The 26,403-nt window shown below is 48.2% G+C and overlaps 6 protein-coding genes across 27 annotated transcripts in view; 3 read left to right on the forward strand and 3 right to left on the reverse strand.

Annotated features, from left to right (window-relative positions):
- Nucleotides 1–496, forward strand: part of unc13d (unc-13 homolog D (C. elegans)) — an 8,075-nt gene extending 7,579 nt beyond the window's left edge. For 7 of the 8 annotated variants that reach the window (XM_085903736.1, XM_085903731.1, XM_085903730.1 and 4 more), the window contains one exon: nt 11–496. In XM_085903736.1, coding sequence (XP_085759862.1) covers nt 11–120 — 110 coding nt within the window. In that variant the 3' untranslated portion in view covers nt 121–496. The remainder of the gene's footprint in view (nt 1–10) is intronic. The other variant, XR_015063314.1, reaches the window with a different exon arrangement.
- unk (unk zinc finger) lies at nt 133–6,531 on the reverse strand. Of its 5 annotated transcripts, XM_085903739.1 has the most exons (16): nt 5,783–6,529; nt 5,225–5,434; nt 4,769–4,945; nt 4,572–4,693; nt 4,368–4,503; nt 4,140–4,257; nt 3,981–4,065; nt 3,634–3,908; nt 3,314–3,382; nt 3,066–3,243; nt 2,905–2,994; nt 2,646–2,831; nt 2,044–2,225; nt 1,696–1,956; nt 1,380–1,625; nt 133–1,313 (listed from the first exon to the last, which is right to left on the reverse strand). In XM_085903739.1, the coding sequence occupies exons 1-15, from the start codon at nt 5,926–5,928 to the stop codon at nt 1,425–1,427; spliced, it is 2,436 nt and encodes an 811-aa protein (XP_085759865.1). In that variant the 5' UTR covers nt 5,929–6,529; the 3' UTR covers nt 133–1,313; nt 1,380–1,424. The 5 variants fall into 5 exon arrangements, with proteins under 5 accessions (XP_085759865.1, XP_085759868.1, XP_085759867.1 ...); XM_085903742.1 differs by having other exon boundaries at nt 133–1,625; nt 4,904–4,945; nt 5,783–6,531; XM_085903741.1 differs by having other exon boundaries at nt 133–1,625; nt 3,314–3,352.
- Nucleotides 6,358–8,279, forward strand: LOC147039081 (histone H3.3A). 2 transcript variants are annotated; one of them, XM_085903754.1, is made up of 4 exons: nt 6,358–6,522; nt 7,214–7,352; nt 7,414–7,567; nt 7,653–8,279. In XM_085903754.1, the coding sequence occupies exons 2-4, from the start codon at nt 7,225–7,227 to the stop codon at nt 7,779–7,781; spliced, it is 411 nt and encodes a 136-aa protein (XP_085759880.1). In that variant the 5' UTR covers nt 6,358–6,522; nt 7,214–7,224; the 3' UTR covers nt 7,782–8,279. The 2 variants fall into 2 exon arrangements, with proteins under 2 accessions (XP_085759880.1, XP_085759883.1); XM_085903757.1 differs by lacking the exon at nt 6,358–6,522 and adding an exon at nt 6,680–6,704.
- On the reverse strand, nt 7,542–11,536 carry LOC147039082 (uncharacterized). 2 transcript variants are annotated; one of them, XM_085903748.1, is made up of 16 exons: nt 10,999–11,532; nt 10,780–10,890; nt 10,612–10,687; nt 10,387–10,543; nt 10,255–10,300; nt 10,131–10,189; nt 10,025–10,060; nt 9,896–9,948; nt 9,634–9,766; nt 9,199–9,413; nt 9,084–9,129; nt 8,935–9,000; nt 8,791–8,850; nt 8,622–8,707; nt 8,441–8,547; nt 7,544–8,373 (listed from the first exon to the last, which is right to left on the reverse strand). In XM_085903748.1, exons 1-16 carry the CDS (start codon nt 11,033–11,035, stop codon nt 8,339–8,341), a joined length of 1,323 nt encoding a protein of 440 aa, XP_085759874.1. In that variant the 5' UTR covers nt 11,036–11,532; the 3' UTR covers nt 7,544–8,338. The 2 variants fall into 2 exon arrangements, with proteins under 2 accessions (XP_085759875.1, XP_085759874.1); XM_085903749.1 differs by lacking the exon at nt 10,025–10,060 and having other exon boundaries at nt 7,542–8,373; nt 9,896–9,912; nt 10,999–11,536.
- LOC147039083 (uncharacterized) lies at nt 11,271–15,910 on the forward strand. 3 transcript variants are annotated; one of them, XM_085903744.1, is made up of 10 exons: nt 11,271–11,381; nt 12,933–13,019; nt 13,083–13,181; nt 13,255–13,362; nt 13,433–13,585; nt 13,657–13,797; nt 13,872–13,923; nt 14,041–14,067; nt 14,134–14,160; nt 14,231–15,910. In XM_085903744.1, the coding sequence occupies exons 1-10, from the start codon at nt 11,274–11,276 to the stop codon at nt 14,788–14,790; spliced, it is 1,362 nt and encodes a 453-aa protein (XP_085759870.1). In that variant the 5' UTR covers nt 11,271–11,273; the 3' UTR covers nt 14,791–15,910. The 3 variants fall into 3 exon arrangements, with proteins under 3 accessions (XP_085759870.1, XP_085759872.1, XP_085759871.1); XM_085903746.1 differs by lacking the exon at nt 11,271–11,381 and adding an exon at nt 11,931–12,210; XM_085903745.1 differs by lacking the exon at nt 11,271–11,381 and adding an exon at nt 12,545–12,807.
- The window catches only part of itgb4 (integrin, beta 4), a 16,202-nt gene continuing 5,298 nt past the window's right edge, over nt 15,500–26,403 (reverse strand). For 3 of the 7 annotated variants that reach the window (XM_085903725.1, XM_085903724.1, XM_085903723.1), the window contains 36 exons: nt 26,174–26,345; nt 25,843–26,106; nt 25,678–25,767; nt 25,479–25,601; nt 25,234–25,401; nt 25,091–25,167; nt 24,807–25,015; nt 24,617–24,720; nt 24,441–24,536; nt 23,663–23,795; nt 23,448–23,573; nt 23,257–23,375; nt 23,067–23,100; nt 22,799–22,984; nt 22,596–22,699; nt 22,454–22,512; nt 22,366–22,389; nt 22,138–22,286; nt 21,632–21,811; nt 21,407–21,555; nt 21,072–21,279; nt 20,667–20,984; nt 20,450–20,592; nt 20,201–20,381; nt 20,002–20,139; nt 19,731–19,913; nt 19,528–19,656; nt 18,809–18,967; nt 18,584–18,727; nt 18,164–18,298; nt 17,640–17,789; nt 17,369–17,557; nt 17,148–17,303; nt 16,915–17,079; nt 16,717–16,836; nt 15,500–16,415 (listed from right to left, as the gene is read on the reverse strand). In XM_085903725.1, the coding sequence (XP_085759851.1) occupies nt 16,267–16,415; nt 16,717–16,836; nt 16,915–17,079; nt 17,148–17,303; nt 17,369–17,557; nt 17,640–17,789; nt 18,164–18,298; nt 18,584–18,727; nt 18,809–18,967; nt 19,528–19,656; nt 19,731–19,913; nt 20,002–20,139; nt 20,201–20,381; nt 20,450–20,592; nt 20,667–20,984; nt 21,072–21,279; nt 21,407–21,555; nt 21,632–21,811; nt 22,138–22,286; nt 22,366–22,389; nt 22,454–22,512; nt 22,596–22,699; nt 22,799–22,984; nt 23,067–23,100; nt 23,257–23,375; nt 23,448–23,573; nt 23,663–23,795; nt 24,441–24,536; nt 24,617–24,720; nt 24,807–25,015; nt 25,091–25,167; nt 25,234–25,401; nt 25,479–25,601; nt 25,678–25,767; nt 25,843–26,106; nt 26,174–26,345 (5,233 nt within the window). In that variant the 3' untranslated portion in view covers nt 15,500–16,266. Of the gene's footprint in view, nt 16,416–16,716; nt 16,837–16,914; nt 17,080–17,147; nt 17,304–17,368; nt 17,558–17,639; nt 17,790–18,163; nt 18,299–18,583; nt 18,728–18,808; nt 18,968–19,229; nt 19,389–19,527; nt 19,657–19,730; nt 19,914–20,001; nt 20,140–20,200; nt 20,382–20,449; nt 20,593–20,666; nt 20,985–21,071; nt 21,280–21,406; nt 21,556–21,631; nt 21,812–22,137; nt 22,287–22,365; nt 22,390–22,453; nt 22,513–22,595; nt 22,700–22,798; nt 22,985–23,066; nt 23,101–23,256; nt 23,376–23,447; nt 23,574–23,662; nt 23,796–24,440; nt 24,537–24,616; nt 24,721–24,806; nt 25,016–25,090; nt 25,168–25,233; nt 25,402–25,478; nt 25,602–25,677; nt 25,768–25,842; nt 26,107–26,173; nt 26,346–26,403 lie in introns of all 7 variants that reach the window. The other 4 variants (XM_085903729.1, XM_085903726.1, XM_085903728.1 and 1 more) reach the window with 4 other exon arrangements.

The following is a 26,403-nucleotide window of genomic DNA, read 5'->3' on the forward strand; positions in this document are numbered from 1 at the left end:
ATATTCCCAGACGACATCCTGAAGCTGTTGGAGTCCAGAAAAGGCGAGCGAGAAATACAAGCCTTCGTAAAGAAAAGAAGACAAAGAGAGAAACAGTCCAGGGAGCAAAGTCAATCGTGACACACGAGCACTTGCTTTTCATTGAAAAATATACAATTTGCTTTATTGAACTAAATCCATTTACAATGAAACACTGGTAAAAGATGAAAATCAACTTCCTAATGCTTTTTCTATTCAGTGCAATCAAATATGACAAATGGCAGGTATGAAGAAAAATGTGAGTCATTGAGACAAAGTGAAAAGGTATGAAAAAAAAAAACGTCACTTAAAAGACGACTGAGTATATTTAACTTGATTGTGTTCACATGCATTCATTCCTCTTCCAGAAACCTGAGTGTGTTAACAGAGGCTGCCTGTTGTCCATACTTGACTACTTTGCTCCTAGATGTTCTCTTTTTTTTTTTTTGCTCCTAAAAAGAAATTCAATCTGACTTAGCTAGACCTGCGATAACTCATCTGTTGACCCCCTTTGGCTGTAGCTATAGCATATACAATTTATGAGGGTTGACTGTCGCACATCACTTGAGTAAGACTCAGTAAGATATCAAAATGACAGCTTGAGATAATGGTTCTAAAATGACACCTTTTGGACAGAAACAATGTCAAAAATGTAGAAAAGTTAGCCTTTATGAAATTTGTGAGCCCAAAAAATAAATGCGAATGCTTCCCTTTATAAAGTCAGCATTCTTTTCTTTTTGCCCGTTGTTGATACGGGCCAAAATGTGGCCACATATCCTTCCTTATAGAGCAGACTCTTGACAAGAAATTGAGGATGTTCATCATCACACGTCAAGCCTGCCTGCCTACCTACCTACCTACCTACCTGCCTACCTACCTACCTACCTACCTACCTACCTACCTACCTACCTACCTACCTACCTACCTACCTACCTACCTACCTACCTACCTACCTACCTACCTACCTACCTACAGTATGTTTGAAGGACAGTGTTGCTGGTCACGAGCGATAGCTATTCAAATATCCTGATAGTGCTGTTCCCGTCGGTCTGACTGGAAATAGGATTCACTGTGAGTACAGTGAACTAAGTGGGGAAATCCCACCTATTTACTCTTTTTACGCTGAGGCCGCGGCCATGTCGAAAATAGAAATATTGCTTTGGTGCCGACTTGGTGCCAAGGAACTGGGTTGAGGAGAGAAGCTTCATTCAAGTGCTTGATCACCATCTGGTGGTATCTTTGGGCAATTGAGGGTAGATGTCAAAACGGTATGGATTTTTGCTGTCAGGAATCATCTGTTGCAGTAAAAACAAAGTCTGGAACGGTGTCAAAGATGCACGGCTGGTAGAATGGGGACTGACCCATGTGGCATTTCCACGGCGCGGTGGTTCTACTGGTCCCGAGGGTCAAGAGAGCTGCTGTTGTTGCTGCTGCTGCTGTTGCTGCTGCTGCTGCTGCTTCTGCTCCTCCAGTGAGGCTTCAGGACAAAGGGGGCACGCGGCGCTTGGAGAGCAGCTCTCGCAATGTAGTCCGTGGCCGCAGGGCAGGGAGACGGAGCCCTGCTCTCCACACGACACACAACACTGCCTCTGCTTCTTGTACACCACCTCGGTCGGGAGAGAAGCATCACTCCAACAAATAGAACCCAAACGACAGGGTGAGCGAGCTATTTATTACCTGTTCCACCGTGTGTAAGCAGCTGCAGAGTTGTGCCTGCAGACTGAGGATGGATTCCAAAGGAAGTCTGTGGAGCATCTGGAGCTGGTGTAGCGATAGGTGGGGGTTGTCTCCGCTCCTCAGGGTCTCCAGCGCTTCCTCCAGGAGAGAGGATTGTCTCTGCGCCTCCTCCTCACAATGCCTGGATCTCTCTGCCTCCGCGGCCAAGCGTCCCGCGAGGGCACGCGCCTCCTCAGCGTCTGCTTTCAGCGTGGCCCACGACTGCAGGACAGCACAGTGTCGGTGAGATATTTGTCAATTCGATTCACTGCGCTGCTCCTGCTTGACGCACGACCACGTCTGGCCTACCTGAGCTGTGTGTTTCCAGCTGTGTCCCCACTGCTTCAGCGCCCTGTGAGCCTCCTCGAGTTCCTGTTTGAGCCTGGACGTCTCTGTGCAGGGGCCGGAGGGCATCAAGGCAGGGGGGGTGCCAGGGGAGCCCTGCCCTGAGGGGAAGTGCTCCCAGATGTTACTGCTCATACCATTGAGACCTACAGAGCAGACACAGATGGAATGTTGTGTCACGCACGCACGCACGCACGCACGCACGCACGCACGCACGCACGCACGCACGCACGCACGCACGCACGCACGCACGCACGCACGCACGCACGCACGCACGCACGCACGCACGCACGCACGCACGCACGCACGCACGCACGCACGCACGCACGCACGCACGCACGCACGCACGCACGCACGCACGCACGCACGCACGCACGCACGCACGCACGCACGCACGCACGCACGCACGCACGCACGCACGCACGCACGCACGCACGCACGCACACACACACACACACACACACACACACACACACACACACACACACACACACACACACACACACACACACACACACACACACACACACACATGATGGGTGCAGTTGGAGTGAAGCTCCACAAACCTAAGGAGCTATGAGATGGGCCCAGGAAGGGGCTCTCTTGTTGGCCAGGTTGGGAGAGCTGAGTGGAGAAGAATGGGGAAGCGCGTGGTCTGATCGGCGGGGACGGCGAAGGAGAGCTAAAAGGAGCCGCTGCGCTAAAGGATCCCGGGATGTTGACTGGGGCAGAACTCTGAAGCCGCTTCCCACCTACCAAAACACCAATGAGATCATAGACTATTGCTGCTTTGAAGCATTTCTTTTGTAGACGCGACACAATTACCTGGCCTCACCCCCACCCGCGGCAAACTTGAACTACTCTCCAAGGCTGAAGCGCCAAAATCATTCAGGTCAAGATCATCCAGCGCCGACTCTGCATCAAAGACCACAGCGGCACAACAATGATTTGAATCCTTCAAAAGAGAGAACCGCATCTGGACATACCGACGACAGACTCCACAGTCTCACTGGTGGGATAGAAGGGCAAGGCGTTGGCGTTCATGCCTGATGCCACGCTTGGTGGGCCCAGGGGGGCGGGGCTCGGCGGGGTGGCGGCCAGACTGGAGGGGATGCTGGATGACAGACTTAAAGGGCTGCCTACTGGCAGAAAAACCAGTAGATCCTGAAGGGGATAGATAGACTGAGCGTGTGGGACGGACATCAAAAAGACGGATGGCGGCGAATCCATCTACCTGTTTACTGCTTGGCGCGGACGTCACTTCCCTGCTGCGCTGCTCGAGGGCAAAACATCTTTGTTTAGCCTGAACAAAAAGATGTCGTGATCCACGCATGCTCCAACTTCAAATGTGCTTCATGAACCATTGATTGCATTTTGTGGCTCCTCCAAGCGTGCCGTCCACATTGGAGGAGCCACAAAATGCAATCAATGCTTCGTGAAGCACATTTGAAGTTGGAGCACGCGTGGATAATGACATCTTTTTGTTCAGGCTAAAGGAGTCATCAAGCAAATTGGAAGCTTCCATCACATTTGCTCCCTTTTCATTCATCTCACCTGATCCTCCCTCTCAAATCCAGGCGCCCTGCCATAGCCTCCTTCTCCCGCCCAAGGAGACAAAGGCTCAGCTGCTCCCCTCATGTCCTCACACAAACTCAGCACACTACCCAGCAGGCCTCGCTCGGCAACATGCGAGCCGGCAGGGGGCGAGAAGGGATCAGAGCCGTGACCCGGCCCCTTATTGTGTCCTCTCGAGTCGGCCAGCTCCTCCACGGCACCGGCTTGTGGGGGGGATCTGGGCGAGGAGAAGGACTCCTCGAAGACAAAAGCTTCTGGAGCGGATTTCAAATTTGAAGTCAGACGAGTACGTTTTCGAAACCGCTGATGTGTGGCCGCGGGCTTACTTTCGACATGAGCAAATGCACAAAAGGGTCCTCGAGGACAGTTGCCGCACTGTTGCATGTCATTGCACTTTGTGGACTTGTAAATCTGTGCCAAAAAAAAAGTTCAAGCGTCAGAGCTTTGGCTTTTCCCCAAAGTTCAGCACCGATTCGGAAAGGCACCTCAGGATGGAACTGTTGTTCTGTTCTCGTGTGGCAATATTGACATCCCTCGGCGCACTCGCATTTGCTGGGGTCGCCCCACTCCTCGCTTAGTTTCACGGCCGGACAAGGCAAAGCTCTGCGGGCGTTAACGGCGAGTATGGTTCAAGCAGAGCGAGCGAGCCAGCCAGCGAGCGAGCGAGAGCATCAGCGTCGGCTGGCTGGCTGGCAAAAGTCATTCCAACGCACCTGTATTTGTGCTTATGTGGGCTGCGCCGCCTGTCTTTGCTGTTATGATAATACGGGCAGGCGTAACCTTGACGACACAAGCGTGGCGGCTTCTTGCACAGTTCCGTCTTGTAGTGGGACAACACGTAGTTGTTATCTGAGGAGACGGGAAAATGGCAAAGGATCAGAACTATGCGCCGATGTTGACATTTGGGTCAGCTGTACCTTGCCAACGCGGTTCCTCGCTCAGAATCTTCTCGATGAGCGCCGTACTCGCCGCCTGGCCCGACTGCGCATCTCCTTCTGAGGGCCCCGCGCCGCCTTGACACTCAATGACCTGCGCTTCCCTGTCCACAAATGCAAAGTCAACTCCAGTATCCTACCGAAGAGTATTATTTTACCTGAAGGATAATTTTCCACACCTGACATCATACACAGGGCTGCGCAAGTCGTGTGAACCGTGCGCAAAAGCGCAATGGCAGCCGTTTTTGCTGCAGTGGCCTTTTGTATCCGTTTCGTGAATGCAAGATCCCGTCTTATAGTAGCGGAGGTGATACCTTCGTTCCGTGTCTCCGGCTGTCCGATGTAAAAATGCACACCTGGAGGGGACATTGTTTACGGTGCATGAATTGAAATGTAAAGTTGGAATCGTTTACTCTAGCACTACAAGTGCTTTGGTAGCACTTCTTCGGCACAATGCACTTCCATTTCTCGAGTCCGCTATTTTACTGGATGGAAGAAAATACATGTGAGTGAAGGGCGGCTTTCGGATGATAACCATACATCAGCTGCTATTGCTTTTACAATTGTCCTTTGTATCTTGAAAAGAATTTTCGAGTCAGGAATCATTTGACCAAGTGTGTTTGTTTTCCCCTTACTCGTCTCCATCAGGACAGGTTCCCGTTCCCTCGTCATATTTGGTACAGTAGACATCTGGACTGTAGTTGTATGTTCCGTCCCGTTTTCTCACCGGCCTGCGACGCCTTTGGTTCAAGAAGTGCCAGTGGAAACAGGAAAAAGGCCGGTGTTGTGTACATTTATGCTGTACAAAGAGGGGACACTGCTCCGTTCTGAATTCCTTGAGATATCTAAAAAACGCATCACACGGGACACAAATTCATGGTTGTAAAGCTATCATTCATTTCATGAATACAGACCCCACCGCCAATTCCATACTTGTGTCGCATATTTTCTGCTCTTTCAGGCTTAAATACGTTCGTGTTGCATTCAAGACTAATCAATCAATAAAATATCATTTTGTTGTCTGCAAGTTAATCGTGATTTGCAAGCGTAGTCATAGTCAAAAGAGAATATTGTTTGAGAAGCATTATGTAAAAGGTTATAAGTGAGTGTTAAGTACAGTATGCAAAGCTGATCGCACGTGAGTTTGTGTACATTTTAGCTAGCTTACGGGCTAATAGGCTAACATTACGTACGTGTAGTGTTGAGGTTTTTCGGGCTGAACGTTCAACACGGTTGCGGGAGATGTCGAGCCCCCAGCGGACGAAGACGACGAGGACGACGAATGACCACCGGTAGTCCCTGATGAGGATAATGGGGGTATCGGGTGCGTTTTAGACATCTTAATTAACCCTGGTAAAAGTCCCAGCTAAGAGCTTGTTTTTAGCAAAAGGGGCTAGCTAGTAAAGTTAGCATAGAAATCCGCATTCTACAACGATGTGAGTTTGCGCGAGACTGGAGGAAGGAGTACAAATGCTGCATTCAAGACATTTTGGAATTGTTGGAATTTTGAGATTCCTTCCCAAATGTTCCATATAAAAGCTTCTTTCAGTAACGCAAGTTTATTGACTGACATCAAAGGAGCCTAGATTGAAGAAATTACATCTCCCGTGCCTTTGATGCCGAGTGAACAGAAGAGTGGGTCATGCACCGATGTTTATAATCACGCACAATTGGAAGAAAACAAGAAACCTATATCTCGATCAAATCAAGACTGTTGTGTCGATTTCATTTGGCGCATCTCATTGGCTGTATATGGCCGTAATCCAAAATGTACCAATGAGCGTGAAGTGGTTACGAGAGGTGACGTCACGCCAGACTATTAATACTTGGCCTCGAGCTTCCAAGCAGCATTGATCGTTTGCCCAAGCCGAGGTGACCGCCACCTGCTTACTGTATAGCTTCCTCGCTTCACAACAACAGCAACGTCACGAAGGTAAATCATCTCATTTGTCGCCGTTTTTCCCCTGCGAACAATGATTTCATTTCTTTTAGCGTGACGTGACGTCTGTTTGTGTCACTGACGCACGGAACACGGTTTTGCTGGCCCTTACAAGGACAATGGGTTCGTTTCGAAACTAAAACGGTTATTTAATCTTCGCCCACCCCGTGTTATTGGTAAGATAGCTGTAAATATGTTCTCTGTGGAAATACGATACGTGTAGCGTTATCTCCCCACGAGCTCAAAGCGTGGAAAATGTATACGCAATGTCGAGTGGGGGTGAAACGAGAGCAAAAAATGGCGAAGACGACGACAAACTGAGTGAGGCTGATGGCGGGCGGCGACGGACGGCCTGGCCTGTTGTGTTTGGCGCCAGACTACAGCCGCCGGCTCGTTTAAAAAAACAAAACGTGCCGAATCCCAAATGAACCAATTGAATGAGTTGTTTTGGATGTCAAATGGGTTTGTCGAAATGAAGTTCGCTCAATAGGATTAGCATCGTTGTGCCCGGTTGTTTGTGTTTAGCGTGCCGACGTTAAAAGCGGACAGACAGTTGTTAGGTGGGAGGGGGATGGGCGTCCGTCTTGTTGTGGGCTAGGCTACCATGTTAATCGCTGAACGTACGTTGTCCCGCGGACGTCTAGATTTGTGTCGTGCTAAATTTGGGTGCAATGTTTTCTTCTAGGTTAGTCCAAGATGGCCCGTACCAAACAAACTGCCCGTAAATCCACCGGAGGGAAGGCGCCAAGGAAGCAGCTTGCGACCAAGGCAGCCAGGAAGAGTGCGCCCTCTACTGGAGGAGTGAAGAAGCCTCATCGCTACAGGTGGGTTTCCGCTACTTAGCGTTGAAGCATGACGTCATCCACAACATGAGCTTTTCTTCAGGCCGGGCACTGTGGCTCTGAGGGAGATCCGTCGTTACCAGAAGTCCACAGAGCTGCTCATCCGCAAGCTGCCCTTCCAGCGCCTGGTGAGAGAGATTGCCCAGGACTTCAAGACCGACCTGCGCTTCCAAAGTGCTGCCATTGGCGCGCTTCAGGTATGGAAGAAAACGACATGAAAATGGTACCTGGGATTTTCTTTTTGCATTTATTTGGAGCCAATCTGCTGATGTTTCCCAACAGGAGGCCAGTGAAGCTTACCTGGTGGGTTTGTTTGAGGACACCAATCTGTGCGCCATCCACGCCAAGCGTGTCACCATCATGCCCAAGGACATCCAGCTGGCCCGCAGGATAAGGGGAGAAAGAGCCTAAACCTCTTGACGGTGGTGTCGGGACAAATAATCCTATTTATCATACCTAACAATTTTTTTTTTTTTTTTTTTTGTGGACGTTTTTTTTTTTAATTATTATTTCTTGGGTTACGAGTTTGACTTTTGTATCGCATTTTAGCCATCAACCATTCCACAAGTTAATGGGTAGTTGCGTAGGAATATTTGCCTGTTCTGTGGATTGTTTCATGTTAAGACATCACAGCCCCTTCCCTCGAGTTTTTGTGGATAACCGCTTCCATCCGTGATGATCGTGTCACCTATTGGCTACCATTTTCTGGCACAAAATGCAGCTTGCCCAACAGATCTCTTCACTACTGTTACACAACACTTGGTGCAAGGAGCAGACCTCATTTTTCGGGACTGCTTTTTACATGTTTTCCAAGATTGAACAAAAAAAAAAAAAAAAAATAACCCAGGCAGCTACATTTTAATAATCGAGAATTGTCACGTCTTTCTATTAAAGTACTTTATGAGTAGACTTTCTTGTATGTGTGATTTATTGATGAGTCACTCTTGAGTTTAAACTGTTTATTTACTTCATACAAACCATTCTGTGTGCTTGAAACCGGTGGCTGCAGAAGAAAGTTGAATCTTATTTCACGGACTATGCTAATGAATGTCAGTCAGTTCACGTCTTACCTATTCGCTTAACAATCTCTTCACACTCTTTAGAGCAAGCAGCCTTGAGCACCACACAACTGAAGCTTGTCGGAGAGCTGGTGGATGGCGTTTCTGGTGGTCTTTTGCTGAGAATGACATCACATCACCTGTTGAAATCTCAGGATCTAATTATTGTGGTCATTTTTTGGGGGATACTTACATGACACAAAAAGCCAATATGGTGTAATCTGGCTGCGCGTACCTCCCGACACATGAAATATCCGGATAGTGATGTTCACACAGTGTCTATACAAAAATCAAACATGATTGATGTTTGAGAAAAAGTTCAATCCGTGCAGTTAAAAGTGCATATATATATATACACCCACCGCATTACTGCTGCTCTCGATGCACGTTAAATGTGTTTCTTTCAAATCTAAATGCACTTCCTGTGGAACAAGGAACACAGTGTTTCTATTTCAATGGATGACAAAAAACAGCTAGCTCTTTAGACCGGGGAGCGCCAGCTTCACCTTGCTTGGCTGGTTTTCCTGCAACACGTGTGCAATTGCAAAGGGCAACACCTCTTTGGTTCCAAACTAAAAATAGAGCAGATATTTGTCACAATCAAAAGCTTTTCACACCATTTCATTATTTTCCTCAACAACAAAAAAGGTTTTACCTTTCCAATGTTTGTGTCCCCCAAGAAGCGGACAATGTACACAATCCTGCCAAGAGGAGATGGAGAATATGGCAATCTTATTTGGAGTTGTATTGATTTGTTTTCACTGACTTGCCTTCCTTCTTTGAAACACTGTGTTGGAGGAGAAGTTCTTTGGTCATTAGCAGGCTGCTGAGAGGGAGCAGGACCAAGTTGCAGCCACGGGTTCTCTATCCTGAGAGTCCGCAGCAGTTTGACCAGAGGACGATACACTGTTCCATCCCGGGCCCGCCAACGCACAACGCGGATGGACAGGAAGCAGCCTTTCAATCGCGATAGAAGCACATCTGCCTACAAACCAGTTCTGGCGTTTTTGTTAATTGGACAATTACACATGGAAAGTTTGGATGTGGATGTACAGGTTTGATGACAACTTGTTCCTGAAATGTGGGGCCCCACCCCTTAGTTTTTCATTCCAAGGGGACTGACTCGCTTGTGATAACATGCAATCAAATGATTTGGAGTCATCTGGAATTACACAAGCAAGCGCTATGTGTAAGGACTTTTGTACCTGTCCGCTCTTGGAGTTTCTCAGACAGGTGCCATTGATCTCATCAATGACGTCGCCACGGCTGATAAACTGGTCAACGTGCGCTTGGCCGCCAGATGTCATGTCCAGAAGGAAGACGCGTCCATTGAGGTAGCTAACAAAAGGGCATCGAATCATGTTTTGGACACCTTCAAATAACAGATGCAATGAATTCAAAACACTTAGAAAAAAATAAAAATAAAAATCCAAAATATATACATACGTATGTATATAAAATACAAACCTGAAGACCATTCCCACCTGTCGACACGGTACTACTTCGTATATCTCACACACCTGGAAATCATATTTCTCAGATTGTATTATGTTGAATTTGATATTGAAAGAAGAATCAAGTAGACAGTATTGTTACCGGTAAAAGCCAGCTTTCATCCAAAAAACTGCAATTCTGTCCAGAGACATGTTCATTTGAGGGGGCACACATTCATTCAAATAGTCTTGTCATTGACAGCTCTGACCTCCATGTCCACTTTGAAATCCATTTGGGAGAGAACCAACAGCAGGGACATGAAAGGTTCTGGAAGAGAGAGTCAAATATACTGTTGACATTTGACGACCTGAACTATTGATTGATTTATTCACCTGAAAACTCTTCATTCCTGAGAATTGAGAAAGTTGGGCTGTACCACTGAAATGAGAAGGGATCACAGTTGTCGGATTGACTGACAAAAATAGAACATTGATCGGAGGTCAAGAAATGAAAATATATCTGACCTCCAGGACTCTGGGAGTGTGCAGGAGGTGAGCCACAAACTGTGGCAGGGTCTTGCGGCCGAGAGCCAACCTGAGCAGGTAACGGCCTCGGCCCTGAGCCGAGATCAGCTTCCTGCGCGTTTTAGTCTGTTCCACGGCCGACGCCACGGTGGACAGCCTGCAAATAATAGGCATTCGTGTGATGGATCTTCCTTCCACCTCTTCTCTGCAAATGTTTCTTTCTACCTGCCGCATGTGTCTTTGTGAAGAAGCTGCTCAAAACATTGCCAGTAGTCTCGCTGAACCAGACTGAGGACCGGCTCTGGAAAGAGAGAGCCAGAGCACGCACGCACATTCCGCTTTGAAAACATGAATAAAAGCTGCAATTGTATTCCAAATAGCACGCTCGCTCACGTTGGAGTCCTTTCCTGAGTAGCAGCTCAAGAAGCTGGCAGCAAGAAGTCAGGTGAGGGTTGCTGTCCGTCACCGTCTGCCCATCGTTAGACTGCAGGTTCAACAAGCACACTTGCAGCCGGGGAAAAACAAAAACAAAACAAAAAACAACAACAACAACCCATGAACACCACTCCCTTCATGATGAGCCCGGCCACACGTTGTGGAAGTCGTCGTTACCTTTGAGTGCGCTGAGAAGTGGATCTTTGGGTGCCATATTCAGCGATCAGCTGGCATCAAAGCCTCCTTCCTTCCTTCCTTCCTTCCTTCCTTCCTTCCTTCCTTCCTTCCTTCCTTCCTTCCTTCCTTCCTTCCTTCCTTCCTTCCTTCCTTCCTTCCTTCCTTCCTTCCTTCCTTCCTTCCTTCCTTCCTTCCTTCCTCCCTTCCGCGTAGTGCGTTGCGTTCAACGAACCTTCCTCATACACCGCCTCGGCGTCAAATCATAGTTTAAGAAGATGCAGCAAAACATGTGGAGGGATTCAAGCTACTCACCACTTGATTTGGAAACAGCTTGTCCACGGTGGGGGCATCTTGCGTGCGGCGAACGGGACAACAATAGCATGGTGCGTTCAAAGACTCTTTCGAATTGGATGCCTTTTAGAGCGACGCGACGCGTCATCGAGAAAAAGCAGAAATAAAAGAAAAGGAGAATGCAAACATGCAGTTGGCACCACTAATTCATTACGTATATTTATCAATATAGTTGCAATACAGCAATGTCAATGACAAAATTAAGAAACGTAAATCACTTTACATTTGTCTAATCTGCAAAATGGACCCAAACGCACCACCGTTCGTATGATTCCTCACTTTATTCTTTATTCTAACTGCTAAGCAAAAAAAAAAAAAGGGAAAACTACGAAGACTATCAAAACATACAAAACCATTGGTTTGTATACATATGTCGCCCTCTCGCGGTTATAATAGTTAACTGCAGTTCAAAGAGCCGCTAACGTCTATTTACAATACAGCAATGTAAATGACAAAATTAGGAAACGTAAATGACTTTAAATTTGTTTAATCTGCAATGTGAAACCAAACGCACTACCATTTGTATGATTCCTCACTTTATTCTTTATTCTAACTAACTGCTAAGCCCCCCAAAAATACGAAGACCATCAAAACATCCAAAGCCATTGTTTGTATACATATGTCTCCCTCTAGCGGTTATCATAGTGAACCGCAGTTCTGTGTCGGCCAAGACGGATAACTGGAAAGCGCTCTGTCAGTCAGTCAGTCAGTCGCTCGCTCTTGTCGCAGTCCAAGTGCTCGCCGGGTCTCGGAATGATGCGCTAAATTAGGCGGAGTTAGTTCGGGGAAAAGGAAAAAAAAAAAACGCCGCCACCACCGCGGGCACATTACAAAGGCATTTGCGAGGGACGTTTGTCAGAGGTCAGTATTTTTCAAAATACAAATATTCTGCAACCAAATTGCTACTGCTTGCACGTTTTGTTGTTATTGACCTCATCCATCCTATGTTCTACACATGTGTATTTTGACGGTACATAGGAATCTTTTCGTACATATCAGCAAATGTGCATGTTGTGGTGACTTGTTTGGTCGAAAGTAACGAGCTGGGTTGGTCCAGCAGAAGTAATCCTGGATTTCCTCTTAATCTTTCAGCGCCTTGCCTGCACATGACTGAAACTTCCTCAGACCATATAAACTAAAAACGGGCTCAGTGTGAGGTCATCAGGTTGTTCCATCTTTCCATTTCTATCTTCTGGGGCCCATTTTCTGACTGCATGTTCATTTTGGTGTACGTACAGAATGGAAAGAAAGTGAAACATTCTGGGTGGGGGGGGAGATGCCCATTTGACAGCTCCTGCTACTTGCTGCCTTTTCCTTTCCCCCTTCAACGCCACCTACGTCTTATCTGGAAAGCAACCCACGTGTATTTGGGCCTGCGTAGGACGGTCGGCGTGCTTTTGTGTTCCTCGCCTGCCTCATATCATGGACTTGATCATCCTAAAAGTCCTGCAGTGGCGGGTGCACTCTCTTTCTTTCAATAAATCCCATGGCATTGATTTGTGGAGGCGACGTGAGCCGAGTCAGCCTCCTGGCAAGGGTGAGCGAGTGCCAGTCCCCTCAAGCTTTTTATGATCACTCCACAGGACCACCGATTGAAATCTGCCAGCATGATGAAAGAATGCCTGCAATTCCTCATCGAACCGGCCAAAAAGCTCAAGAGCCGACTCAAGGTGGATTTGCGCTGAACGCCAGCGTCGCAAAATGTGCTTTAACGTGCTCTTTCTCGGCTCCAGGAGTCCAGCAAGCGAGCGAGGCTGGAAAAAAAAGAGCAGCTGGTGGAAAGTCAATTATTTATCATGGAGCTGGCTCGAGAAGTCAGCAAAATTTGCCAGGTAACCTCCTCGTGCCTTTCACGGACACGTTGCACTTTGCGCAGTGACCATCAATTGTGATTGTCCCATTTAGAGGTCCAATGTTCTCCAGCATATATGGGCCGGTGAGGACGTATGGCCGGCCGCCTTGTGTCGGCATTTTATCCTGGAGTGGGCCGCTGTGCTGGAGAAACAAGCGCAGGTACGAACGACTACGGGGGCGCGGGCCAAGGAGTGGAAAAGATTGTGACATGGGCAATTCCACAATGTAGTCAAAAGTTAGCCTGTTGGATTGGCGCTACCATAAGGCAGAGAAGAAGGACTGGAGGGGTCACCTCCTTTGCATCCTGGAAGGGGATTGCGATACGGGGCCTCACAAGAGCGTCATCATGGAGTGGACGCGACAAATTAAAAGCAGGCCTCAGGTGACCGGGCGGTCTGAGATGAGAAAGATGATTAGGATAAACCCTGTCCTTCACCTTGTAATCTCTCGTAGCCCACCGTGTGGCCCGGCGAGCCGGTGCTTATGATGCTGGACGATTTGGAGTTCCAGTGGAAGAGGGAGCGGCTGCCCAATCTGCTCCTGGCTTTGGAGCTTGTCATGCTGGTCGTGCTGAATGCAGACAGGCCTGTCAAGGTCCGTGCTTTGATCGCATTGAAAAAGAAAAACCAAACAAAACCAACTCACAAACAATCTAACTGTGTGTTTAGGAGGATGTGACGAAGGAATGGCTGGTCACAAAGCAGAGGAATCAGAACATCGGTGAGATGTCAAAATGAAAACATTCAGCATTAGGAAATGCATTTAAGCACCTTGGACTTTTTGGAAGATGGATGAAACAAGTCTTTTTTGTTGTTGTTGTCCTCCTCCATTTCTCAGATGCTGTTCCTTACATCCCTCATGGCGGTAAGCAATAAAATCTTCCTTCTTAATAGAGCATAGCTAACTTCATGTTTTGATTTGTCTGGACAGTGTGGAATTGGATCTGGGAGGCCTCAGGTGTGTAGGTTTTCTTCGACTCTGCCAGCAGACTCGTTCGGGTTGTCATATTGCGTGTGTGACACCCCAGAGGACGTGACGCTGGACCCGGACTCAGCCAACCCGGAGCTGCTCATCTCCAGCGACCAAAAGAGCATGCGCTGCGGCCTGGAACGCCGTGATGTCCCGTGTTGCGCCGCCCGCTTCGACGGCTGGTGGTGCGCCGCCGGTCAGGAAGCCTTGGCCTCCGGTCGCCACTACTGGGAGGTGGAGGTAGGCCAGCGGGACTGGCGCCTGGGCGTGGCCAAAGCCTCGGCCGTCAGACGCGGTTTCCGCTCTCTCAACACCGACACGGGCTACTGGAGCCTTCGCCTGGAGAGGGGCAAGGAGCTCAAGGCCTTGACGGTGCCCGCCACTTGGCTGCCTCTGACGCTGGCGCCCAAGAAAGTTGGCGTGTACCTGGACTACGAGCAGGGCCAGTTGTCTTTCTACGATGTGGACAAGCGCTCCCACGTGTACACCTTCAACGACAAGTTCACAGAGGAGCTTGTCCCCATATTTGGGACTGTGGAGGTGCTCAAGGACCTGGTGATCGGGCCAGCGGGGCTCAAACAACGGTGTTTCTGTCCCGGACCGTGCCTCTGGAACTAACTCCACCACGCTCTTTTTGTTATGCTAGGAGAAAGTTGCAGGCAAGCCTTTAGTGGAAGGGGGGACCTCTCCAAATAACGACTATTGATGACGAAAAAAAAAAAATCTAATGCAAAAGAGAACCCTGCTGTGAAAAGCAACACTTGAGGAATAAATGGCAGATGGCAAATGACTCCTTTTGTCGACAAGGAATTCCTCAACTGGCTTCATTCTCCTTCCAGGGCATTAAGATGGAGGCAAGGCACCTGTTTTGTCTCAAAAGAAATTCCTCAACTCACTTCATAAGAAAGATAGAGGGAAAGCACCACCTATGATGCAAGAAAATCCTGTGTTCTCAATTCAACATAGTTCCCTGGCATGGAGCTATGGAGCACAAGAAGTGCCAAAGTTTTCAGCAAACAACAGAATCGAAATCTGCGACTGGCTCAGGATCACTTTGATTGATACTGGACAGGGAAATATAGAAAGGGCTAAATTGGTGGATTTTCTGTGGATGATGTGCATCCAATGCAATTGCTTTTTCTACTCTTTTAAGGATGTGAGAATGGAATGGGCTATTTGCAGGCTGGATACTGACTAAAGGCAAAATACAAAGGAAGAAAAAGCGCAAGCTAAACAAACCTGAACTCACTATGAATTGTGCTTTGCTTGCTTTTTTTGCCTCTGTGCCAGCCTACGCTGACGACGTCAATAAATAAGCCGAGGAAAATTCCTTTAGATCTTTTATTAAGTGCAACAGATCGGACATACAGAGAAAAAAGCGCGTTTGTGTAAAAAGTGATCCATTTTTCTGATTGAATTTTTGTAAAAGCAAAGATATCGAATGAAAATGCCTGACTATATTTGTGCACCAAAGCAAATGCAATCCTTTTGTCTTATCTATGCAATTGCTCCAAATGCATTAGAATGACAAAAAGTAGGATCAAAATGTGAACTCAAATGCAAACGTTTTGTAGAAATGACCAGAAAATACAGCAAGAGCACAAACGTGCTTGACTATAGAATCCTTTTTTTTTGTTGTTTTTATATTTGGCATGCTTGTAGGACTTGATGCCATTGTATTTTTCAATTCTTTCATTTGATGTGCCACAACTTGCTCAGTCACTCAGAAATAAAAAGCATCCAGAAAAAACTCTGCTTTTCTAAATACGGACAGACGTCCTGACAAAAGAGATTTACGGCAAGGGCGCGGTGTCGTTGTGGATTAGCCGCGCTCAGATTACCTGGCTGCTTTGAGCGTGTGTACGACGAGCACCTCACCTCGGGTTGTTTTCCCGTGAGACGTGAGTGAAAGCAATAACAAAGAGTCAAAGATGAATCTCAAGGAAAGCTTGTAACAGACGCAACCAGGATTATTTTGTTTTTTTTCCTACCTATTCCAGATTTCTCTCTCAGCCACTTGCATAACAATCACGAAACGACTCTTTTTAAAAGAGAATCTCCAATATTTGAGGCAAAACCTTACTGTACTGTACTTTAGGACTCATAAAACATGTTCTTTGTGACGGTGTGTGCGGTCGCTCCCATGACGCTCCTCTGGACCACTTCCTTAACTTCCTTAGTTATTTGGCGGCTCATCATGCCGCTGCTTTCTGTGTGTTGCGTGCTCATCATCATTCCATCTGCTAGAAAAAGTCAACAGAGAATATCAAATCCAAAAATGCTCAATTGAATTCATTGGAATCCTTTTTGAAAAGGATGTTTTCGAGCCAGTTGAAATGCTCCATTTTGTGAAAATGGAAGACATTTGAGTATGGTCAATCTAAATCTAAGATTCATTGTCTGTCATTTGTGGCCAGTTGAAACGGTCGGTCAATCTGGTCGGAGCAGGTCTGGATTGGATTCTGTGATCCATGTATTTTTTGGGCCAACATGGAGTCATGATTTGGAAAGAAAAACTTGCTGTATTTTTGCTTTGATTATTACCTGAAAAGTATGGGTCGTTGATCATGGTGCCAAAGACGTTGCTCATGGTGCTAATGTCACTTGGCATGTTGGAAACGTCCCTCCTTGTCATGGATTGATTATTGTACTGAGACAAAGCGCCTGCGAGGAGATGTATGGTTCTGTATTGTGTGCATTTGCAATTCCTGGTGGAAAAACCATGACTTGACTTGACTTTACCTCCATCCTGAGACTCGATGGTGATGATGCCCTCCCTTTCCGGGCCGAAGCCCTGTGTGGTTTGAGCCTGAACTTTGAACTTGTAGGGGATGTTCTCGCTCAGGTTGGAGACGGTCAGCCGGGTCTCCGCGCTGTCCCCGCTCACCTGGAAGGAACGTGTGTCACCTGGATAACAGCAAAGTCACAGAGGTTAAACCTTTGGAAAAAAACCAAAAGAGCCACCGTAGCCCCACCTCCTCCGTGAAGCTGCTCGCAGGTGACCACGTAGCCGAGAATGTCTCCGTTTGGCTTCCTGGGTTTCTCCCAACTCAGTTGCAAGGAATCGGGGCTGAGAGCCGTAAAGACGAGGGGACCCGGTGCGCTCGGGGTGCTCAGAGTGAAAGGAGAGCCTGTCGCAAAAGAACGGAGAATAACGAGCGGACTGTACACGGCGAGCCCAAAGGAGCGGCCGAACCTGGCATGGGACTGTAAGGACTTTTGGGGTCTACGGCCGACTCGATGGTGATGACGCCTTCTCTTTCCGGGCCCCAGCCTTCTTGACTTTGAGCCTTCACCTTAAACAGGTAAGAATGGTTGGGCAGGAGATCCTGGATAATCACAGAGTTGTCCGCCGGGTTGGTCACGTTGATGCGGTTCACATCACCTGCGAGAGGAGAATCAAACAAAACAAAACAAAAGACATCAAATACAGCAAAAGCCCACGCAGTCCAAAAGCCCAATCTCACCTCCATTGAGCGGCTGGTAGAGCACACAGTAACCCAAGATGTCCTTCTCGCAGTGGGGCGCCTGCCAGCTGACTTTCAGTGCCGTAGGACCCAGCGCTGAAAACACCAGTCGGCTGGGGGTGTCTGGGACGCCCGGAGTGAGTCTTGCATCTGATGGGGGACATTTGGAAAACGAGTCACTCGCATAGCATTTTTCACCAATCAAATGAGATCCCATCTAAGATGCTGCATTGCTTCGTCTCACTACAAGTGTCATCCGCTACATTAGGTAGCAGTGGCGCTTTCACTTTTCAAAATGTCTGCCGTATCTCATATCGTTTCCGTTCCAGACGAAAAAACAACCGCTCCGTGGATTTATATTCTTCTCTCGTACTGACGAGCATCCAAAAGGACGCATCTCCACTATTTCCAACTCATTAGTTGCCCGGCGCAGACGACGAGTAAACCGTGTGGAGCTTCCAAGAGGAGAGTGGGAAATAACCGGCAGGCAGCCTTCATGCTTGACATGCACCGAGCGCACTTACCCTGGAGCACCCTGTCCAAATTATACAGAGCTTCGTTGACCTCGGAAGACTGAGTCCTGGCCCTGGGACCCTGAGACAGGCCGTAGCTGGATTGGCTCTGAGAGGTATTCTGCCACCCACTGAAGCCGTACACACCTGATGGAGGAGGCGGGGGAAAAAAAAGGACGATGCAGAGGTTCAGGGAGGAAGGGAAGGAAGGAGGGAGGGAGGCAGGGAAGGAAGGAGGGAGGGAGGGAGGGACGGTTTGCCGTGTGAATGTCAAAAGACGGAGCGATAGTCAGCGTAGCTCCTGCAAAGACTTCTATGCAACCAACAGCAAGCACCAAGCCCGTTGACATGCATCCTACAGCACGCGCTTTTTCCTTCTCGGACGCCGCCTACGGACGGGCTCTCGACGCCATCCTGTTCTTACGACGTTACCTAGATCCGTAAAGTTGCTGGACATATCTCCCATGACGATGGAGTCCCTGATGTGTTCGTCGGCGTAAGCCCTCTCTGAGCGCTTCCTCATGATGACGTCCGTTGTGTGCATTCCGCCCATCATATCGGGTCGACGAGGGCTCCCTGTTGAAAAAAAAAAGAGGAGAGTGGCTATCTGGGACCGTCCCTTTCGACTCCATCCATCTCGTGCGTCGGGTGTCGTACCCGGCATGTAGTTGCTTGTGGTTTCTGTGGTGAAGGAGCTGCCGCCCATGTAGTGAGAGTTCATAGTGGACATCGGAGTGGAGGATGTCGACAAGTTGCGTGTGACCGAGCCGCCTGGGAAGAGGAAGTTCTGGTCCCATTTTCCATTCATCATGTAATCTGTCAAAGAGCAAGATAGGAGCCAGGATTGTCAGAAGGTCAGCTGTTAGCGTTGGGCGGCATTGTTGAAAATTCCCTGCAGTGACGGAGCGTCATGTTGAAAATCCAGCTCCATAGCTTATTTTAGTCAACACACCTGCAAGCTACCCAAAGATGACTACTTTCCTACTGGGATGCGACAGGACAGACATGAAGGGGGGGCAGGGGGGGGCGGGATTTAGCCACGGCAGCTGCCTGGCCTGCCTGACTGACTGCTCTTCACCTGGCGCGGCTGTTTGTGTGAAGCTGGAACACGGGCCCGCATCTGTGCTGGCCTCTGTGTCTGTGCTGAGTCGACCGTTGGAGATGACGTCCACTCGATTTGTCCACGACACCTTTCGGAGATCCAGGTTGGACCCCACCAACTTGACATATTGCCAGCCTTGCAAATTGAGGTCATGAGGGTCATCAGGAGGGATGGGGGGATCTGCGAGGGCACTGGCTCTACTCTGCATATATGTCTTTCCTTCATCTTACGATGTGTTGAAATGGGCTGTTTGCGGTTTGCGACAGACACCCACCGTCACCGGAAACGCTGGGCGTCTTGGAGCTCGCAGGAGACTTCAGCACCTCGTTGCTGTACATCAGATAACTGTCATACTCGTCTCCTGCTTCGGCATCCACGATCGGGACGTCTGGAATGATGGGAACTAGAAAACAGATGGATAGTGGCTTTATGATGAGCAAGCAAAAAAAACAAAAAAAAATGTGCGGGTGGACTTACTGGAGAGAGGTCTGGCGGGTTGCGATGCCAAGTTGATGGTAGCGTCTCTGTAGGGGCCCCAACCCACTGCGTTCTTGGCACGGACCTTGTACTGATAGGTCTGGGCACTCACCAGATTCTCAATCAATAGCATTCGCTTCTTTGGGTTGTCTATCTTCACCTTCTTCGCCGCACCGACTTGCTCTATAGATGACAGAGATGCCGTATGATGACAAAATATGAAGCGTGGGGACAAATGTAAAAAACAACACAACAAAAAAAGTCGTCTTACTCAGATCGTCATCGATGGGTGTGTAGATGACCTCGTAAGCTGTGATGTTGCCATTAGTCTCGGCAGGCTCCGCCCAACTGAGCTGAGTGACCGTCGGGCTGATGACGTTAAAGGCGAGTCGTCCCGGTTCGCCAGGCACTGCGGGGATTTGTAACATCAGCCAATCAGATAACAATCACCAAAGAGCACACTTGATTACCATCTTCCAAAGTCTGGCAGGGAATAATGTCCGTTTCAGCGCCATCTCCAAAGGAATTGTAGGCAGACACTCGCATCTCATAGTCACAGTAGGGATACAGGTTGGTCAGCTCGGCTTGAGGTGTCTTGACATCTAAGACCTGAGCATCTTTCTCGGGGTCACCGTAGATCCAATACTTCACCTAAAATACAAACAACTTGAGAAACGCCGTCCGTCCAGGAAAAAAACCTTCATGTTCATTGGACGCACCTTGTAGCCCATGGGGTTACCCGGCGGTGGGTCCCAGTTGAGGCGGATGCTTTTGGGTCCAGTTGCCTTGGCCTTGGGGTTGCCTGGCGCATGAAGGCGACCGCTGAAACCTTTTGGCTGGGCCATCTCAGGAGACCTTGGAACTACAGGAGAAAATGAAGCCATTGAAAGTATTTAGTTGCAAACTCAAACTACTACTGGAGCCCGCCCAACCAACCTCCTTCTACAACATTGACAATGGTGGTCTTCCTCTCGCCGACCGTGGCGTTGCTACTGGGTTCCAAAAGCTCCAGCTGGAAGGAGTCAGGTTGACTCAGAGCGAGGTGGCTCCTTGGATCGATGACTATATTCTTCTCTGTCTCTCCGGGGTTAAACTTGAGAAGGCCAGAGAGGTCAAAGCGCTGGCCCTTCTTTGTGCGCCATTTCACCGTAGCGGGGCTGTCCTGGTTGCGAGTGCGCACCACGGGGATGCTGTAATTTGGGTCGGCTGTCGTGAAGCTCTGGCTGCCCCTCTTGAACATGATCACACTGGGCTCTGAATGTATCAGAAGTTGAAGGCAGAGTGGAAGTTCACGTCACTTTTCTGCCATTTGGATGGATGGATGGATGGAAGCCTTCTTACCCGGTAGGTCGGCAATCGTGACCGTAGTTTGAGGGTAGCGGCCAAGCTTGGCGCCTTGTCGCGGGTTACTCAGGTCCATGACAAACTGTTTGACCGGTTTGTCATTCAGGAGCGCGTCTTTCTCCCCGAGCTCCAGCAGACGAACCGGAACGGTCTTTTGTGTCTCACCAGGAGCGTAAGTGAGATCTCCAGCTACAGTCACGTAGTCCTGAAATACAAACAGGAGTTTTAGGAGCGTAAGCCAGATCTCCCTCCATCCACAGTCACGTCGTTCTGGAGTCGTTTTTCTTTTTTTGTCAACTCGGCAGAACAAATTGGGACGGCATCGTTGATACCTTTTTATCCTTGGCTGTGAGATCTCGCGTACGGTACGAGACTTGCGTGCATCCGTCTTCAATGATCTGTCTGCTAATTGGAATATTTGCCACCCCGTCCTGTCGACTGTACGTGTAGGCCGACTGGAGGAAGGAGAACACGTTGGAAGCTTGGGAGAGGGAGAAAGACTCTGTCAGTGCTTGCTATATATTTGATGATGATGTCATGATGGCGATTCTCCTGACCATTTTCTTTGATGATGGTGATGTTCACCAAACTTTTTCCAATTTGGGCAATTCCCAGAGGCACATCTGTGGCCTCCACCAGTAGCTGCTTCTTGTCATCATCTTCATCCTTTACAAAGAGTGGCACGTGAACATCCACCGACTCCACACCTTCTTGGAACTCGATAGCACCTGCCGCCTCTGCGGAGTTCAAAATCAAATGTTGAATTGTTAACACAAGTCATGTGAAGTATCAATTTCCATGATTAAACCTCGAATATTACAAACTAGTATCGGATTTTAGAGATGTTAATCCAAGGTCAAATTGTAATCATGGAAGAATGATAGTCATAAAATAACAAATAAACAGAACTATAAGAAAAACTAAACAAAAATCATCCAAATAATAACATATATTCATTTATTTTAAGGTAAAATTGTCATAATGATAGTAAGAAATCAATCAATAAATCCTCATATAATAAAACAATAATCATCCAAATCATCAAATATCATTTCAATCCCACCTCTATCTGTTGCAACCGTGTAGTAGCCAGGCAACACTTTCAGGTCGCTGAAGCATCCAGACTGGACATTTCTCTCAGTCAGCTTGACAATATTAGGGTAGCTGCTGCGAGGGGCGGACAGGATGGTGTCCATGATAGTGTAGTCCTGCCTGGAGATCACAAGGAGGAGCAGGATTTAGACAAGTGCCTGCTTTGGGACCACACAACTCGATATTGCATGCATGTTACCTTTTGCCTGCATTTCTCTGTGTTCTGTTTCAAAAAAGAGAGGTAGTGAATTCAAATCATCCACGGGTTACGTGAACGTGGACTTTACCTAAATGAGGTCTTCTGCATTTTCTGGGCTCCAGGAATTTGCTTGTAGACCTCATTAAGCTGGGAAGAAAAAGTCAATCAATAGAAACCCCAGTGAGACATGTGCATTAGTCAACATAGTATGTACTCAAATCCCAACTCACATTATCTGCAACTTCTTTACGAAGCTGCTCCGCATCTCTGGAATTAGGATCAGACAAATCCTTGGAAAAGCGCCTGTTAAGCCGCAGGGAGATTGGATACTGAACTATAAAGGAAGAATAACAGAATTAAAACAGCTTTCAGAAGAAGATGGATGGATGGATGGATGGATGGATAGATGGATCCCCCCCCAAAAAACGCTTACTTGTTTCTTTGGGGTTGACTAGAACCTGGGGGTGGTTGGGACTCCGGTGCACATTGTCGGTAACCTTCCAGCGAACAACGTCGGTCCCTTTCAGAGGGCCTGTCCTCGCCATTGGAGTGTCCAGGTGGTCTGAGGGAAGGGACTGGCGGAGAAGATACTCATCCTCCTTGAATCCAACCATGCGACCTACAGACCACACAAAGAGCCAACGTCAATAGGCATCTCAATTGGATGACAAAGTTGACGACATCCATCCATCCATACATACCTTTCTTACAGCAAGGCAACAGGGCAAGGCAGCTCTTTGGAAAGACAATGAAAAAGGATGAGAGAAGGGAGAAGTCACAAACAATTGATGCGTAAAAGCAGATTTTCTTTTGCAATCTTTGCTCATTTACATATGTTCATCCATCAAGTCAAATGGAGACAATAGTCGACAGGATTTCTTCTTTCCTTACCTGGCAGCAGGCTTTGCAGCATTTGCAGTATTTCCAGCAGCAGAGCAACAAAAGTGCCAGCAGTAACAAGAGGAACAAGAGGAGAGGGAGCAGCCACAGGAGGCTGGCAGCTGGACAATCTGGAGAAACACTTCAATGATGAGACAAAGTACAACTTTGCTTGATTTAAGTCAAGTCATTTTTCAGATGACCTTTCTTCTTGAGCACTTGGACCTCCAAGTCTTTGGACTCTGGATTTTTGGGGTTTTCCAAAGTGTAGTGGTATGTGCAGTCGTCCTCCTCGTCGCGATAACTGCACTTTTCCAGCACCTTGTCCGCTGAAAGCACACGCATATTTCATCGAACTGAAAAAAAAAAAAAAAGCTGACTTGTGCGTGTGTGTTTTGAAAACAATCTTTCCCCGCACCTTCTTTGAGTTCGTCCACCATGATGACTTTGAAAGGACACTTGTCACATTCCTTCTTGTCCTTCTTCTCTCCTGTCTTCCAAGCTTGGCACTGAGCACAAGTCCGTGTGGCCTCACAAACACCGAGTTGAGCCTGAGCAGATCAGAAGCAGTTTAGGATTATTTTGGGGGTCACACGACAATTCATTTCAATAACTTTGCATTTCATCTTGTTGATTATTTCTATATGGTTGTTATTTCAACAAAAAATGATGACTGCATTTTCCTATATTCACTAAGCGTAGTGCTAACATTGCTAATGTTACCGTGGCTTCGAATAATATTTAATATACATTTGAGCCTCCATTTATGTAAACGCGACAAGATGACTCTTTCAATGTTGGTCGTAATGCTGGTAGTATTTGTATTGACCAGCTCAGTGGCCTAGTAGTAGAGTGTCCGCCCTGAGACTGGAAGGTTGTGGGTTCAAACCCCGGCCGGGTCATACCAAAGACTATAAAAATGGAACCCATTACCTCCCTGGTTGGCATTAAGGGTTGGAATTGGGGGGTTAGATCACCAAAAATGATTCCCGAGCGCGGCGCCGCTGCTGCTCACTGCTCCCCTCTCCCCCAGGGGATGGATCAAAATCACATGGGGATGTGTTAAATGCAGAGGACAGAGCCCTTTGAGACTGCTTGTGATTTAGGGCTATATAAAAACTTGACTTGACTTATTTGCATGGCAAAGTCTTTTTTGAAGGTGGTACACAATATGTATATATATGATGTCCACATACCTGGAAATTGGGCTCACAGGTCGACGTCATTTCAAGACCAGATGATTGACACTCACAGAGACCGCAAAGGCATTTACCACGCCCATTGCACACCCCCTGAAAACAACAGTAAGCTCTCCATTGTGGGATGGACCACGTGATGAATGAAATCCAAATGGAAAAAGATTTTGACTGACCCCCTTGCTGTCTAAACAGGTCTGGTTGCTCTTGGGACACTCACAGGCATTTCCTTCCCAGCCGTCGGAACACACGCAGCGGCCCATAATGCAGGAGCCGCGGTCTGATTGGGTTCAAGAAGAGAGGAATGCAAAGCAATCAGCAAACCTACAAAAGCACCTTTTCAATCCGTCGAGGTGGCTGGCGCACCGTTGCAGAGGAAGCCTCCGAATCGCGGACACTGGGTTCGATCGTACTGGCAGTAAGGTCCTTCAAACTGGTCCGGGTTGTAGCACACACATCTTCCACACTCGCGGCAGTCCCCGCGACCCGAACAAGGTTCCGTGGATCCCGGACCGATACACAGACGGGTGTCCAGGGCTGAAGCGCTCGCTGAACAGTTGCAGAACGTACTCAACCTGAAGACACCAGGAATTCCCCAAAATACCTATACCATCATTTCTGCTATACAGCCGCTGTTGTTTTTTTCTCACCAGCCGACGTGGCACTGACACTTCCCGCACACAAGGTCTCCGTTGCCATGGCATCTGGGCGCGTTAGCGATGGCAGTCTGGAGGACAAAGGCGCAAGAAGAATTAGGAGTCCCATCCTCTGAGAACTCTTGATGTGTCCCTACCTTCTCGCAGTCACAAGTTGGACAGAGCACGGTGGCTTGAACATTCATGGCGGCGTTAAAGGTGGTAGGTTTAACTCTCATGAGGCCCGACTTTTCATCCGCATCCATTTTACAGACCGGAGAATCGTCCAGCGTTCGATGGGCTTTGAGTCGCATCTTGAATTTGCCCTGAGGAACACCGATGGGTCACGTTCCATCCCATCGTTTACTAAGAGGCTTCGGAACGACTTTGTTTCTCCACTTACGATGGCTCCAGGCCTAAAATCAAAGTCTCCGTATTTGGCAACCTTTCCACTGGTGGACAGGAACTCCGCTTCAAAGGCTTTGGGTCTGTCTTCTGCACGAATGCTCATCTTGGAACGGATACTCTGAAAGAATCCAGACAGAGCAGAAGGAGCGAGTGGTTTTGTCCGCGGTGAAGCCAGAGTTGGTTCCGCTTTCTACCTCAAAAGCCATCTCCATGACTTGCAAGATGTTGGATGAGTCCTCTTGCAGCAGGCCCACCTCAGCAATGGGAAAATAGGTTTGGAGTTTCTGAACAAAGCAGATTGTTTGATCGAACAAATACATATTTGGCCGGACAAAAGAATTGCAAAAACAATCACCAACCTTGTAGTAAGTGTAGGAGTGGTTGGTGACGGCAAATACGGGAATAATGTTGTGTTTGCCCAGCAGACGGACCAGCGTGGGGATGGAGGGGTAATCCTGCTTGGTATCTTCTGTGTATTTGCCTTCGCCGTCCAGGTGACATTTCTCGTCGTTGCGCGGCAGGATGCCCGACAGCACGTTGGCGCCGTCCGCCTCGTAGTGGAAGGCCGACTCGGTGGAGAAAACCAACAGATGCGTGCTCTGTTCGCGCCAACCGATATTATCCTGGGACGGAAGGAAAAATCAACTTGTTTTGGATTCAGAAAGGAAAAAAAATGGCATGTGTTCTTACCGTGCAGACTGCAGCCTGCAGTATGGCATCAAAACCTCCCTCAGGAGCGTCCAGGTTGCCGGAGATTCTTTCCTTTTGAAGCTCGCTGGTGAAGAAGTTCAAGTCGTTGGTCAACTTGATGACGTTTTCAAAAGAGAAGGGAGGGTCACTGTTGGGCCATGGTTGGGCAAGTCTGATGGGAGGAGCGGGGACAAAAGACACTTTGAGTCATACCCGAGTATAATCAAGTC

This window comes from Syngnathus leptorhynchus, chromosome 22 (genome assembly GCF_054491065.1).
Source record: "Syngnathus leptorhynchus isolate UIUO chromosome 22, UIUO_Slep, whole genome shotgun sequence".
Classification (NCBI taxonomy): Eukaryota; Metazoa; Chordata; class Actinopteri; order Syngnathiformes; family Syngnathidae; genus Syngnathus; species Syngnathus leptorhynchus.

Coding starts and splice junctions, on each gene's coding strand:
- unk (XM_085903739.1), bottom strand. CDS start 5,928: ATGTCTAAAACGCACCCGATACCCCCATTATCCTCATCAGGGACTACC. Junction 3,909..3,980: donor TGCATTTGCTCATGTCGAAA/GTAAGCCCGCGG, acceptor AATCCGCTCCAG/AAGCTTTTGTCTTCGAGGAG. Junction 1,626..1,695: donor GCTTACACACGGTGGAACAG/GTAATAAATAGC, acceptor CTCCCGACCGAG/GTGGTGTACAAGAAGCAGAG.
- LOC147039081 (XM_085903754.1), top strand. CDS start 7,225: ATGGCCCGTACCAAACAAACTGCCCGTAAATCCACCGGAGGGAAGGCG. Junction 7,353..7,413: donor AAGAAGCCTCATCGCTACAG/GTGGGTTTCCGC, acceptor GCTTTTCTTCAG/GCCGGGCACTGTGGCTCTGA. Junction 7,568..7,652: donor CTGCCATTGGCGCGCTTCAG/GTATGGAAGAAA, acceptor GTTTCCCAACAG/GAGGCCAGTGAAGCTTACCT.
- LOC147039082 (XM_085903748.1), bottom strand. CDS start 11,035: ATGGCACCCAAAGATCCACTTCTCAGCGCACTCAAAG. Junction 9,949..10,024: donor ATGAAAGCTGGCTTTTACCG/GTAACAATACTG, acceptor TATGATTTCCAG/GTGTGTGAGATATACGAAGT. Junction 8,374..8,440: donor AGAGATTGTTAAGCGAATAG/GTAAGACGTGAA, acceptor TTTCTTCTGCAG/CCACCGGTTTCAAGCACACA.
- LOC147039083 (XM_085903744.1), top strand. CDS start 11,274: ATGCAGCAAAACATGTGGAGGGATTCAAGCTACTCACCACTTGATTTG. Junction 13,586..13,656: donor AAATTAAAAGCAGGCCTCAG/GTGACCGGGCGG, acceptor AATCTCTCGTAG/CCCACCGTGTGGCCCGGCGA. Junction 13,924..14,040: donor GCAGAGGAATCAGAACATCG/GTGAGATGTCAA, acceptor TCCATTTCTCAG/ATGCTGTTCCTTACATCCCT.